Source organism: Puccinia triticina, chromosome 13A (genome assembly GCF_026914185.1).
Source record: "Puccinia triticina chromosome 13A, complete sequence".
Taxonomy (NCBI): domain Eukaryota; kingdom Fungi; phylum Basidiomycota; class Pucciniomycetes; order Pucciniales; family Pucciniaceae; genus Puccinia; species Puccinia triticina.
In genome coordinates this window covers 2,771,360-2,784,432 of record NC_070570.1, presented here as the reverse complement: position 1 = coordinate 2,784,432, position 13,073 = coordinate 2,771,360, and the positions used below count along the sequence as shown (strand labels likewise).

The window sequence follows — 13,073 nt, the reverse complement described above, 5'->3', positions numbered from 1 at the left end:
ATAAACCCACCAGGCCCGTTGCTATAGTCTTTTTTGAATGGATTTGGATGCATCTGGGACATTATTGTGTGCGCTGTTTCAAGCATATGTACCCTGGTGCACCCGTGGTGTTCTTCATGTTAGAGTTCGCCGTCTCCATAACATTGAACAACACGATAAATACAGTCAAGCCCCAAGCCCTTGGCCTGTCATGCCAAAACAACATCAATCACATTCCTGAAACAAATATCTATCACCTTTAGGTGGTGATGTCCGTGTCTATGGAGATGTGTGTCGCTTGTGAATTCTTACAAGCCTTCCGATCAAGTATCGATACAAATAGGACCTATTCCTCCCCCCATGCAAGGGGCAGAGCATCCCCAAACCTCCCATAATCTCACAACACAATGCGCTTCACATTCTTTATACTCACAGCCACTCTGCTACTTCTAGACTACCAGGCATTCGCCCGAGATTATAAGCTTGCCGCACCCATAGATCCAAAGAGCCAACTCCAAAACTACACTTTTGTGCGCGAACTATCATGGTCTAACCAAGATTTCGACGTGACTCAGGACGACAACCATGCTCACATCATGTCAGTCAAGACCCACGTCAAGTTCATCAGCGCCCTATTCAACATGAAGCTTGTCTTCCCCGATGGCAAAGAGATAAAAGTTAAAGTCAATGTGAGTGTGGTTGATCAACTCCGACCAACTTTTGCGTGAACAGTGTTGGACACTACAGCCCGGAAATAGCACATATTAAGTCGAAGCTAACAGTTTCTCCCGTTCACCACCCCCTCGACCCATACCATTCCAGAAAGCATTGATACACTGCGGATTCAAGCAAACTTACAAGATGTCGAATGGAGTGCAATTCCAGATTGATCCACGTTTTATGAACATTGATCGTTGGCACATCAAGAAGTCGGCAAACATCACACACAATTATACCTGGATGCGACACATCCGAGGGCTTTCGGGTGTTGTGAAGAGGGACGACGGCACCAAAGTTGCCTACTTTGAAGGTGAGTTGATGCTTGGACATGCTTCCGAATCCTCTTCAGATCCGCTGATCAAGATATTTCATTGGACTTTTGCTCCGGAAAGCAAAAACTTTTGGTAGCTCGGCTTGGGCTTTCTGGACGCACAATCGAATCCCATTATCCTCGAGGTATAAAATCATTACTAATGGAGACGTGCCTCTAGTGAGTCGCCATGCACTGGTTCATTCAAAGATTGATAGTGCTCCAGTTGACCGAGAATTGTCGAACTTTTAGGAAGTTTTGGTTGCACTCTATGCGGCTGCGGCTGTGAGAAAGGATGAGTGCGGCAACTGGTGATACCGCCAGTGACCGCCACCTCCAGTCTCACTGATTAATATCTTGTTTTCTTGTTTCCTCCTCGCTCATTCCTCGTTACTCTCGTTTTCCCTCATTTTTACTCCTTCTGTCACTCATCCTAATTGGCATCTTTTGGTTCACGCGGCCCTTATGTACCCCTCATGTAAATATGTCTGTACGTTTTAGGATCCCAGTATACATGTTTTACATCACGGAGAAAAGATATCACTTGCAAAGGAAACAATGATCAAGTTTCCAATTGGGGTTAAAAATGAATTCCCCCACCACCAAGCCGCTTGGGTCATAAGCCTCGCTTACACTTACAAAGTTGCCGCTAGCACAGCTGATCTCTCTATGTATCAGCAAGCAGTGTCGAGGTAAATTAGCAAATTATGTATTTACATATTTGCACAGCAGCAATTTTTTCAAATGTCAACAAAGTTCCATTGTTATGTAATCGACGACACCTGTCCGGAAATGTGACAAATGTGATCCCGACAGATCCAGTCACACACCGGTGTCCAGACAACTCTCGGAGCGGGGGAACTCTCGGCTGAATGAGGAGTGATCACACTGGAGGCGGGAGAGCAAGCCCTTCTCAGCCCCAGCCTCTTTCTCCTTGTGACTTGTAGTCCTCCAAAGTTTATGCGCCGTGCCTGAATAGTCTCCAGACAGAACCCTGGACGCCGACGAGAAGATGACACTACTCATGAAGAAGGATTCAGACGGTCCACATTCCGACCCAGTCAGCCAGCAGGACACCCCGCTCTCGTCTGGCTCGCAGCCTCCAACGGATGGCGATCATATCTTATTGCGTGAAGAAGACCTGTCGCTTGATAACCGGAGAAAAAATGCAAGTGCTTGAGAGTTCTCCTCGTTGGATCTGCGTCACATATTAATAAGTACCCGGTTAAACATCGCCAATGTCTGTCCCCTGCAAATGTGGACCAGGATGAACGAAGGGCCATCTTAAAGCTCGATCTGATGTACGTTCTTTTTTCGTCTTGGTTGCTGCACCGAAAAGAAAAAGCTGTTACAACGCTGATGCAGATAGACAATCACCAGCGTATTGCCCTTGATTGTGATGTTTTATTTCTTCTCGTCTCTGGACCGGTCCAATATCGGCGAGTATTCATTTCGTCATTACTAACCAATGAACCAGAAATGAATCACTTACATGCCGTCTGCCTTATCCTTCCAATTGTAGGAAATGCTCGAGTGGCGGGTCAGTCGACAGAACATAATATCCTCCTCGCCGTGGATTTATCAAAAGAACTGACTGTCTTGTGATATCGTCCGGTTTGCTGTGCAGGTCTACAGACAGCCCTGAAACTCTCGGATCACCAGTATTCCGTAGCACTAACTAGCACATTCATGTAAGCAACAGAAGGCTTTATTGACCCCTCAAGTTCCAACAGTCTTGACCTAGATGCTTTCTTTCGACCAAATTCTCCTTGCCACTCGAATGTAGCACCTATGTCGTGCGTGATACCTTGCCCCTTCAAGCCACCAAGATGATACAGATTGTTGACGCCGTTGTGAATGTGATTGATGCAGTTGGTCAAAGTCCCAGCGAACCTGGTCCTCAAAAGGATCGGCGCCCATATCTTCTTGCCCATGATCAGTTGTGCATGGGGTCTGGTGACGTTCTGTCAAGGCTTTACCACCAATTTCGGCGGGCTCGTAGTAGCACGGTGAGTGTTCGGAAGCTGTACCCCCTGTAGACTTAACTCATAATCTCATCTTCGCATCTTTTTTTAGGTTGTTTATGGGATTGGCCGAAGGTTAGTCCCACAAGCTCATTGCTTGCGATCGTCACATACATGTCCCTTCTCGAGATCCATAAAGAAATTAATGCTGATAAAATCACTTCAACTTCGTAGGAGGATTGTATCCCGTATGTCATTTTCATTTGTTTCTTTGTCTAACAGGTTGAAAGCCCGCCCATGATCGAGAGCTTTACTTAATTGGCATTTAACGTTAGGCGATTCTACTCTACTTGAGTCACTCTTACAGCCGGTAAGTCGCAAACTCCACGCATCTCAATCGTTTCCAGTAAGACGCAGTTTCATAGCCTACCTGATCGTGTCTGTGATTGGTTCGAGTTACGCAGGGATCAGCTTCAAATGAGGATAGCGATTTTTTATTCCTCCGCCTCATTGTCGGGTAGTTTCTCCGGTCTTCTGGCGTATGGTATATTGCACTTGCATGAGACTTGGGGCAAACCAGCTTGGGCCTGGCTATTTTTTGTAAGCATCTCAAAAACCCCTCCCGCAATCTGCACCTTCGCTGAATGTACCCATGTTTTTTTTTTTTTTTTTTTGAATCAAGATCGAGGGCGCGGCGACGATGATTTTTGCGACGATGGCCGCATTCATCTTTCCCGCTTCGATAAGCACCAATCGGCTTTTGAGTGACCGAGAAAAACAGTGGGCGACAGATTTTGACACATCGAGAGTTCGAGGCTACCTTCGGCTCAAATCAAGTTACTGACTATGCGGTGATGCAAACCAAAAAAGGATCCTTACAGATCGTTTGGCTCGCAAGTCGCCCTCCACCCTCGACCCAAACGAAAAATTCAAACTCTCTGAGGTCCTGGCAGCCATCAAAAGTCCACATGTGATCATCTTAACAGTCACCCAATTCATGAGCGGAACGGCCGCGTACAGCGTGACCTACTTCACCCCCACCAGTAAGTCCTCCTCGAACCCACAACAATTCCAGACGACACAGTGCGGAAGACGCTAATTCGTTTTCTTTCCTTTTTTCTTTTAATTATTCAGTTGTCCACTCTGTGAGTCATCGAAATAAACAAATCCGTTTGGTTGGAGGCTGATCTAAAGCGTCACATCCAACAGCTCGGTTACTCTCCTGCTCGAACCCAACTTATGACCTCGCCGCCGTTTGCTGTGGCCTTTGTTGGTGAGTGATGCGCTGTACGGGTATCGACGGCCGTACTTACTTCGATATCATACATCTCAGTTATGTTGGCCGGGGGTTATTTCTCGGATCGCTGCCACGCGAGGGCGTTGACAGCTGGAGTAAGCGCTGCTGTTGCGGTAAGTCTTTTTCTTACATCAAAATAGTTTTGAATTCATAGGGATCAAACTAAAGCTAGACTATCCACATAACTACTGGCAGTTTATTGGCTTTATGCTTTTTTTGCTGCTGGATCCCGCACACACCCATGCGAAGTATGGCTCGCTCTTCCTCGCGATCCCTGGCGTTTTCTCCCTCATACCTCCGATCGGGGCCTGGGCGGCTAACAACAGTGATGGTCATTATCGGAGAGCAACTGCGATTGCCTTTTCCTATTCGACTTCCACAGTTGGAGGTATACTCAGTACTTGGGTGAGTGTGCCTGGAAAAACATATATCTCCAAGCTGTAGAAGTAAGGTTGAATTTTGCTGATGATGATCCTTCATAACTGAATGCTCGACTAGCTGTTCCCTCATTCACAAGCTCCGAGATTTCGCCCGGGTATCATCGTTAATCTCGTATGGTTAGTTCTTCCTTATATCTTTCCCCTCACTTCTACCAGACCCAGCAATTATTTCGGAGTGCTGAAACAAACTCTTTCAGCTGTGCCGGGATCCTACTGGGAGTGATAATCAACTACATCTGGCTTCGTTATGCGAACCATTACAAGAGTACCCATCGGAGTCAGATTTTGGAGCCTTATGATCCCCACGGCCATGGCCTCGAACCCAACTCTCCAGAACATCTGAGGGCGTGGACCGAATTGGGCGACAAACATCCAGATTTCAAATATGTCTATTGACCAGCCTCCCACGTTCAAATTGTATACATGCAATTCTTTTTCTTGGATCGACATTCAGTGACACATCGTTCTTGACTTACATTTGTCTTTTACATCTAAAAAATTATGCTATAAAGCAATCAATCATCATTAATGGTATTATTGAGCGGGATAAAGGACCTTCGTTAGTGTTGGCAAGTTGGCAATACAAATACGCGTAACTAGGGGTTGCTGCCAAGTATGGAAGGCATATTTGACGTTAGGGAATGTGCACATGAATTTTGATATCCTGCTCGCAATACGCTGGAGCTAAGCAGAGAATGAGGGACGACCTGAGAAAAAACATCGAGCCAGTCAGTACACGAGCTTGACAAGCCTCTCCTAGGAGGCGTGGCCTCGGGAGGGTGCTCCACTCCGAGCTTAACTAAGCCTCTCTGAGAAGGCGCGAAGCGTCTCCAATCTCTTTCGGAGGTCACTACGCTCCCCCGACGAGGGACTTGTGCTAAAGTTTGGCTCCACTCCGTGAGCACGGGAGGGATGAGCCCAATGGTTGGCGGCAGTGCGTTTGTTTGTGGAGAATCTGGGCTTCAATCTCCTCCTTTTAGTGTGCAATGCCATAGGCCAAATTTCACTTAAAAAAAAAAAAAAATCTCCTCCTCATTTGGCAAAATAGGAGGCGCAAACTTTTTGTACATTGTTTTGCCCTCGCCAAAGAAATGTTGATCCTGAATTAGAGTCGACGAAAACCGCCTATTAGTGTGCATAACATGCCACATTCTGTAATTTGTAAAAATAGATGCAGATAGCACCAGGAAAAAAAAATAGTCACTTGATGACAAGTGACATCATGCCAGCTCCAGCGGGCTACCCACCATCTACCCACCATCTACCCATCATCTACCCACCATCTACCCATCATCTACCCACCATCTACCCATCATCTACCCACCATCTACCCACCATCTAACCAGTTTAAGAATTTCCACAGGAGATCCTCAGTTTTTGCTGGGCACCACTGATCCCCATTTCTGGTCAGCTGATACTCAGCTTTAGCCCCCAGCTTATGCTCAGCTTTGGTACCCAGCTCATGCTCAGCTTTGTTGCCCAGATAAGAACCAGTCCTGGCCCAGCTTATTTTCAGCTTTATTCCAGTCATGGCTCAGCTTAGACTCAGATTAGGACTATCATCGGCCCAGCCAATGCTCAGCTTTGGACCAGTATTGGCTCAGCTGATTTTCAGCTTTGGATAAATCTTGGCCCAGCAAATGCTCAGATTCCGAGTCTGACCACTCCTGTAACAGCTTATGCTCATCTGTGGACCAGCCTTGGCTCAGCTGATGCTCAGCTGTGGACCAACCTTGGCTAAGACAATGCTCAGCTGTGGACCAGCCTTGGCTCAGCTGATGCTCAGCTGTGGACCAGCCTTGGCTCAGCTGATGCTCAGCTGTGGACCAGCCTGGGCTCAGCTGATGCTCAGCTGTGGAACAGCCTTGGCTCAGGTGATATTAATCTTTTGAATAGTCTCAAAAAATCTGATACTCAGCTTTGGAACAGCCTTGGCTCAGCCAATGCTCAGCTTTGTATGCTCAGCTTTGGACCATTGTAGGCTAAGCTGATGTTCAGATTTGGAATATTCTTGGTCCAGCTGACACTTGGATTTGTTTCAGGCTTGGAATATCCAATGCTCAGCTTTGGCCCAGGCTCAGTCAATGCCTACTGCTCAGCTTATGATGAGCATCAGCTGGTCCTGGTAAAAAATTAGGATCAGCTGACTGTGCCACATTGAGTGCTCTGGTGCAGTCCTGCAAGCTCTACAAGTGCTGGTGGAGCAGACTTGGAGCAGCGCTGGAGTAGCTCTGGAGCAGAAACCAAAGCTGCATCATGTCACTTGCCATCAAGTGACTATTTTTTTTTCCTGGTGTAGAGTGCAGGCAAATACTGATGCTAGAACATATTCATGAGACTCTTTAGCAAGAAACTGCAACCATTGATCAATTGGAACAGGACCCAGGAAACCCCTTACAAATGACCGTAACATAAAATCCAGAATTTTGACCCATTGAGGTCAAAAGAGCCCATTCATACCATTTTTGTGCCTACCATTTTGGGGTTTTGCCAAAAAAGTCATACATTTTTGTTACAGTCATTCACAGAGGGTTTCCTGGGCCCTATTGGAACCCACTGAGATCCATGTGTGGCTTTGCCTTTGACATACTTGATTGTCTCCAATTGTATACAGGTGAATCACACCGCCACATGTAACAAAAGTGCTGGATTATTTTTCAATCAATTCACAAATTTAATATGCTTTTGAATCTTGAAAAAAAAACAAGGATTGGTATCGTGAAACTGCAAAAAGAAGTATCTGTATGTGATTGAATTACATGAGCACATATATAGGTTTTTCAATGTAGGTACAGCATCCATAACTTTCATGGTGTGGTGTGATTTGCCTACATGTGATTGGAGATAATCAAGTATATCAAAGGCACAGCCACACATGGAGCTCAGTGGGTTCCAATTGGCCAGCGGTTGCAGTTCCTTTCTAAAGAGTCTCATGAATATGTTCTAGTGTCAGTATTTGCCTGCACTCTATCTGCATCTATTTTTACAAATTACAGAATGTAGAATGTTATGCACACTAAATATAGGTGGTCCAAGACCCAAGAAGCCCCCTATACATGGGGGTAATCAAAATGCATGCATTTTCTTTTGGCAAAAAACCCAAAATTGTAGGCACAAAAATGGTATAAATGGTCTTTTTTGGCCTCAATGGTAAGCACTTCAAGTGTATGGCATTTTCCCTGGGTAAGGGAGGGTAGTAACTAAGATGTATGAAATTCCTGAGAGTGCGCCAGAACCCCCCCCTGTCCCAGCAGCACACCTTGTCTTCAGATGCACAATCCGGGGAAGACACATTCTTGGTTGTTGAGCCCAAGGTTTACATGCCGCTAATGTACACCACTCTTCATGGTTTGACTTTGGATCAGCTTAAATCTTCAGTGATTGAGTACCTACAAGAAACATACCTGGAGTATTTGCTGTGGTTGTGTGTGCAAGATTCCAAGAAAGCCAGTCTCTTAATGTGGAAATACATTGTTGCTCAGGCATCACAAAACGACTGGATGGGACAACTGAATTTGCTTTTCTCTAGGCGGCCACGGAGTCATTGATTGGGAATGGTGAAGCAAAATTACTTCTTGAACTGTACATGATACCACCTCCTCAGGTAAGCTGGAGTGACCATCTGTTCAGTGCTGTTGATAGCAAGTGATACACTTCATATTGCTATTTTGCCAACTGAGGAGGAGATTGAAGATCAGCCTTGGAGAATTCCAGCCTATATACTTGTATCACTTTATATCAACAGTGCTGAACAGATGGCCGCTCAAGCTTACCTGAGGAGGTGGCATCATTGTATACAGTCCAAGAAGTAATTTTGCTTCACCGTTCCCAATCAATGACTCTGAAGCCGCCTGGAGGAAAGCAGATTCAGTTGTTTCATCCAGTTTTTTTGCAATTCCCTTCCCAGCAACAATGTATTTCCACCATGAAAAAATTGATGTGAATAGGTGTCAGGTGACATTCAGTAACATATGCTGAAATTCCAGTGGTAATCCAACATTACTCCCCTTGAATGACAATGGCCCCTTTGTCATCATCAGGGGGTTCTACCCCTTGTCCATAAGTTTATGGTTAAAGTTAAGGCTGGAGTTGGCTTCACATCACCTACCACCTAGTACCCTCAGTTTTTTCATGGTGTTCCATGTTAACAGATTGGCTTGCTCAAAATATTGCACACACAACCACAGCAAATACTCCGGGTATGTTTCTTGTAGGTACTTGATCACTGAAGATTTAAGCTGATCCAAAGTCAAACCGTGAAGAGTGGTGTACATCAGTGACATGTAAGCCTTGGGCCAACAACCAAGAATGTGTCTTCCCTGGATCTTCCCTGGCTCGTGTATCTGAATTCGGGAGATGCTAGTTGTTGACCCAGATACTGAAGTAAATTTGGATTATCACTAAAGCATTGATAGGGGTTGGATTGACCTCCGCTGGTAGTCCCATGTCCGTTGCGGGTTGATGGTCTCCTTGGGAATTATTGTTGCCCGCCGCGGGATTGGCTCCAGCGGCAAGGGATCAAGGTGCGTTTGGGAGTGGATGTCGAGACCAGTTGACTCCGTGGGTCTCTTTATCGTAGATGGAGATTGACAATCTTCTTTTTGATTTGTGCGGCAAGGGTGCTGGGGGCTGGAGGCTGGATTTAAGAGTGAATGCGACTCCCATGACAAAGAGTCATAAAGACATGAACTACCTGCGCATCCAACAACTCCCCGCGTTGGGGTGGAGTGAGGCATTGCCAGGGTTTAGTAAACGGTTTACCAATGAGCAAGGCCTGATGCCACATGACAACAATTGCAATGCAATGGTGCAAAAACCTCAACTGCCTGCAAGTGCACATCCAATAAAGTCACGTGTTGGGGCAAAGGGAGGGATTGCCAGTGTTTATGCGTGGGCAGTGCTTTTTGCAACCCGCTTGATTCACCCAATGTCCGGATGTGGGGTGGGCGGACGCAAGCGAACGTCTAACGTTGGGGCGAGAATGATTCTAACATGCCCCCAACCATCCTCAAACCACGACGATGTCCCGCAGTAGGATGGTGGGGTTTGGTTTGTCCAACGGTCTCCGATCAAGCATTTGTTGGAAAAACAAACACCAATCAAATTTTTTGACCCGGTGGTGAAGTAAAGTTGCCCTGTGACAGGTGCACAGCTCCGATTTGGATGGGATGTGACAGGTGGTGTGAGGGCCACTTCGGGCGGAGCACCCGGCAGCCGCAGGAGACTGCAAGCACATCCCGATGGTCAACTGGAGACAACTCCTCTCGACCACCAGAAGAATCAGCACCATCACCCCAGCAGCAGCACCCTCATACTCGGCCAGCCAGAAGACCTCGGACCGGATGATATCCATCAAGGACCTCAACCCCGCCATCATCACGGCCCAGTATGCCGTCAGAGGACGAATTCCAATCAAGGCTGAACAGTCGAGTCCCACACTCTGCCTCTCCTGCCTTCTTTTTTTTTAATTTGGTCACTGCTGACTAATACTTCGACATTCAATACCTCAGACTCCGAGCCACCTTACAGTCCAACCCCAATGCGAAAAATGAGCTCGGCTTCGACTCGATCATCAACTGCAACATCGGCAACCCGCAACAACTGGGCCAGAAACCGATCACCTTCTACAGACAGGTTGAGTCTCGAGACGAGATCTCTCACTAAAAGACCCGCAGAAGGAGCGTGCTGATCCGGTTCTGATTTCGTGGGATGCAGGTCGCCTGTTTGACCGAGTATCCAGAGTTGATCGACAAGCCGGAAGCGCAGAGCTTGTTCCCGAAAGACGTCATCGAGCGAGCTCGAACACTCCTGGATTCGATCGGGAGCGTCGGAGCCTACAGCCACTCGATGGGCGTCCCCGTGATCCGACAACACATCGCCGAATTCATTGAGAGTGAGTTTTGTTTTCTCAGCCGCGTTCTGACCCGACAGGTTCGCTGAATCTGCCAAAATTTGATCGCCAGAGCGGGACGGCGTCGCGGCGGATCCAGAGACGATCTTCTTGACGGCCGGCGCGTCTGCGGGGGTCTCGAACATCATGCAACTGCTCCTCTCCGCACCCACCGACGGGGTGATGATTCCGATCCCCCAATACCCACTCTACACGGCCGCCCTGGCTTTGAACGAGGCACGGGCGGTGGAGTACTACCTCTCGGAGGCCGACGACTGGGCGCCGAACCTCGAGGGCCTGGAGGATGTGCTGTCGAAGGCCCAGAGCGAGGGCACCCGTGTCCGGGCCATGGTGGTGATCTCGCCAGGGAACCCAGTGGGCAACTGTCTGAGCCGACAGAACATGGAAGCGATTGTCCGGTTCTGTTACAAGCACAAGATCTTGCTGCTAGCGGACGAGGTGTACCAGACGAACATCTTCGAACCGGACACGCGTCCGTTCATCTCCTTCAAGGCGGTTGTCCGGTCCATGGAGCGACACATCGCTGCGGGCCAGGCGCTCGTCAGTTTCCACTCAATCTCGAAGGGACAGACCGGCGAATGCGGCCGCCGGGGGGGCTACTTCGAGCTTGTCAACATCCCCAAAGACGTCCAGGAACAGGTCTACAAGCTCGCCTCTATCCAGCTCTGTCCCCCCTTAGCTGGCCAGATCGGCGTCGACCTCCAGGTCAAACCCCCTCAACCCGGCGACGAGTCCTACGAACTCTACAAGTCCGAGGTCGACGCCATCACTCAGTCGCTTGCCGCCCGCTCTGCCACTCTCGCTAACTCCTTCAACCAGCTCGACGGCCTGTCCTGCAGGAAAGCCCAAGGCGCCATGTACCTCTTCCCCAAACTCGACCTCCCCCCTAAGGCCCATCAAGCCGCCGAGAAAGCAGGCCTGCCGGTCGACGAATTCTATTGCATGGAATTGCTCAACAAAACCGGGATTTGTGTACGCCTCTCTTCTCACCCCCCCTCTTTCCTCTTTTTTTCTCTGCTCTACTCGCTCGTCCATTGATCCGTATTTCTCGGTGTGCGTGTGTGTGTTTGTTGGCTCTGCAGATTGTCCCCGGATCCGGGTTTGGTCAGGAGCCGGGAACGTTCCACTTCCGGACCACTTTCTTGGCGCCTCAAGTTGACCATTACGTTGCCAGATTCAAAGAGTTCCATACTTCCTTCTTGCAAACTTACTCATAACTGTAGATCGTACGCTTCTTCATCTACTCTCAGTTCTTTTTTTCCTTTCCCCCTTGTCTCTTCTGCGATTGATGGAAGATGAGGAGGGCTTGAATTGTTTGGTTGAACTTCCATCAACCCAAAAGAGTCGTCAACATCTTTCCCGCCTCGACTCAACACTTACACCCATCCAGTAGAACAACGCCACGAGACATCAGGCGCAACGTTGTATAGAAAATGTACACATTTTTTGACCATATCCCTTACTCAGCCATCTCTGTCATCCATCCGGCCCCTCCATTTCCTTGTACATAGGATTGCATTCACGACTGGTTATGATAAATATACGTGTTTGACGATGATATGATATATGTTGCTCATCCCTAAACAAATCAAGTTGTATAATAGCGTTACTCCGGCTCCAGCGACAGACCTGCGTTTTGTTCTGGATTTCAAGCGTTCAACCGGGAGCTGAAAGTCCCCTTTGATGGGAGTAAGCGGACCGTCAGCCCCAATTGATTTGAAATCGGTCTTCATCGCCTGGAAAGCGTGCATGCCGATGGCTGATTGCCAAGTCCGACGTGCGATGAAGGAACCCTGGGGCCTGAGCCCAGACCCAGTGAATCGATTCGGAAGCGGCCCGGCGCGGCAATTTCGTCCTCCCGGACGCCGCATCTGCTGGGTGGTAAGTAAGATTGCAATGCAGACTGGCCATCAGGCGCCGGGAGCCGGCCCACTTCGAAATCCCAGATCTTAGTGCCTGTGCGAGCCGGTATTGTGAAACAGACTGGCCCGCTTTTCCAGCCGGAAAGTGGCGGGAGCCGGTCCGATTGAGAATCTTGCATTTCGCATCCTCGCCGCCGCTGCCCATAAAAGGCGCCTGTCTTTCCCACTCGGCCTGATTCCTTCATCCCCATCTTTCCCCCTCAGCACACCGCAACAGCTGCCCCCATCCATCCAACCCACTCCCCAAACAACCCACCCCCCAAAAAACTGACCAAACCCCGCTAGACCGCTAAACTAACTGACCTTCATCCCCATCCAATCCCCCCACCCCAACCCAGTTATTGTTTTCTGCACGGCTTTTTTTGATTTGTTGTAGGATGTCTGCCATAGGAATGTACGCAATCAACGATTTCTCCGTCTACTTGATGCCCAAGCAGGCAGCCCCCGCGTGCCCCCCATGCCAATCAAACGTACTTCACTCGATCTTCGAAGACGATGATGAGAGTAATGAAGTGTCAATGTCCCTGCTA

General features: G+C 48.3%; 4 protein-coding genes across 4 annotated transcripts; 3 read left to right on the top strand and 1 right to left on the bottom strand.

Moving 5' to 3' along the window:
* Positions 1-386: 386 nt before the first annotated feature.
* PtA15_13A274 (uncharacterized protein) lies at positions 387-1,324 on the top strand (the record flags this gene model as incomplete). Its single annotated transcript, XM_053162455.1, has 4 exons — positions 387-668; positions 802-1,009; positions 1,092-1,189; positions 1,262-1,324. The coding sequence occupies 4 exons, from the start codon at positions 387-389 to the stop codon at positions 1,322-1,324; spliced, it is 651 nt and encodes a 216-aa protein (XP_053026429.1).
* A 697-nt stretch (positions 1,325-2,021) lies between these two features.
* Positions 2,022-5,106, top strand: PtA15_13A273 (uncharacterized protein; the record flags this gene model as incomplete). Its single annotated transcript, XM_053162454.1, has 19 exons — positions 2,022-2,177; positions 2,276-2,310; positions 2,390-2,448; positions 2,532-2,549; positions 2,637-2,700; positions 2,796-2,805; positions 2,882-3,018; positions 3,086-3,108; positions 3,208-3,221; positions 3,309-3,343; positions 3,438-3,573; positions 3,656-3,753; positions 3,844-4,016; positions 4,108-4,118; positions 4,183-4,246; positions 4,307-4,383; positions 4,466-4,675; positions 4,769-4,827; positions 4,908-5,106. 19 exons carry the CDS (start codon positions 2,022-2,024, stop codon positions 5,104-5,106), a joined length of 1,578 nt encoding a protein of 525 aa, XP_053026428.1.
* Positions 5,107-9,950: 4,844 nt separating this feature from the next.
* PtA15_13A272 (uncharacterized protein) lies at positions 9,951-11,838 on the top strand (the record flags this gene model as incomplete). Its single annotated transcript, XM_053162453.1, has 5 exons — positions 9,951-10,135; positions 10,221-10,344; positions 10,426-10,603; positions 10,674-11,593; positions 11,704-11,838. 5 exons carry the CDS (start codon positions 9,951-9,953, stop codon positions 11,836-11,838), a joined length of 1,542 nt encoding a protein of 513 aa, XP_053026427.1.
* A 431-nt stretch (positions 11,839-12,269) lies between these two features.
* On the bottom strand, positions 12,270-12,662 carry PtA15_13A271 (uncharacterized protein; the record flags this gene model as incomplete). The annotated part of the gene is made up of 2 exons (XM_053162452.1): positions 12,270-12,299; positions 12,399-12,662. The coding sequence occupies 2 exons, from the start codon at positions 12,660-12,662 to the stop codon at positions 12,270-12,272; spliced, it is 294 nt and encodes a 97-aa protein (XP_053026426.1).
* Positions 12,663-13,073: the final 411 nt, after the last annotated feature.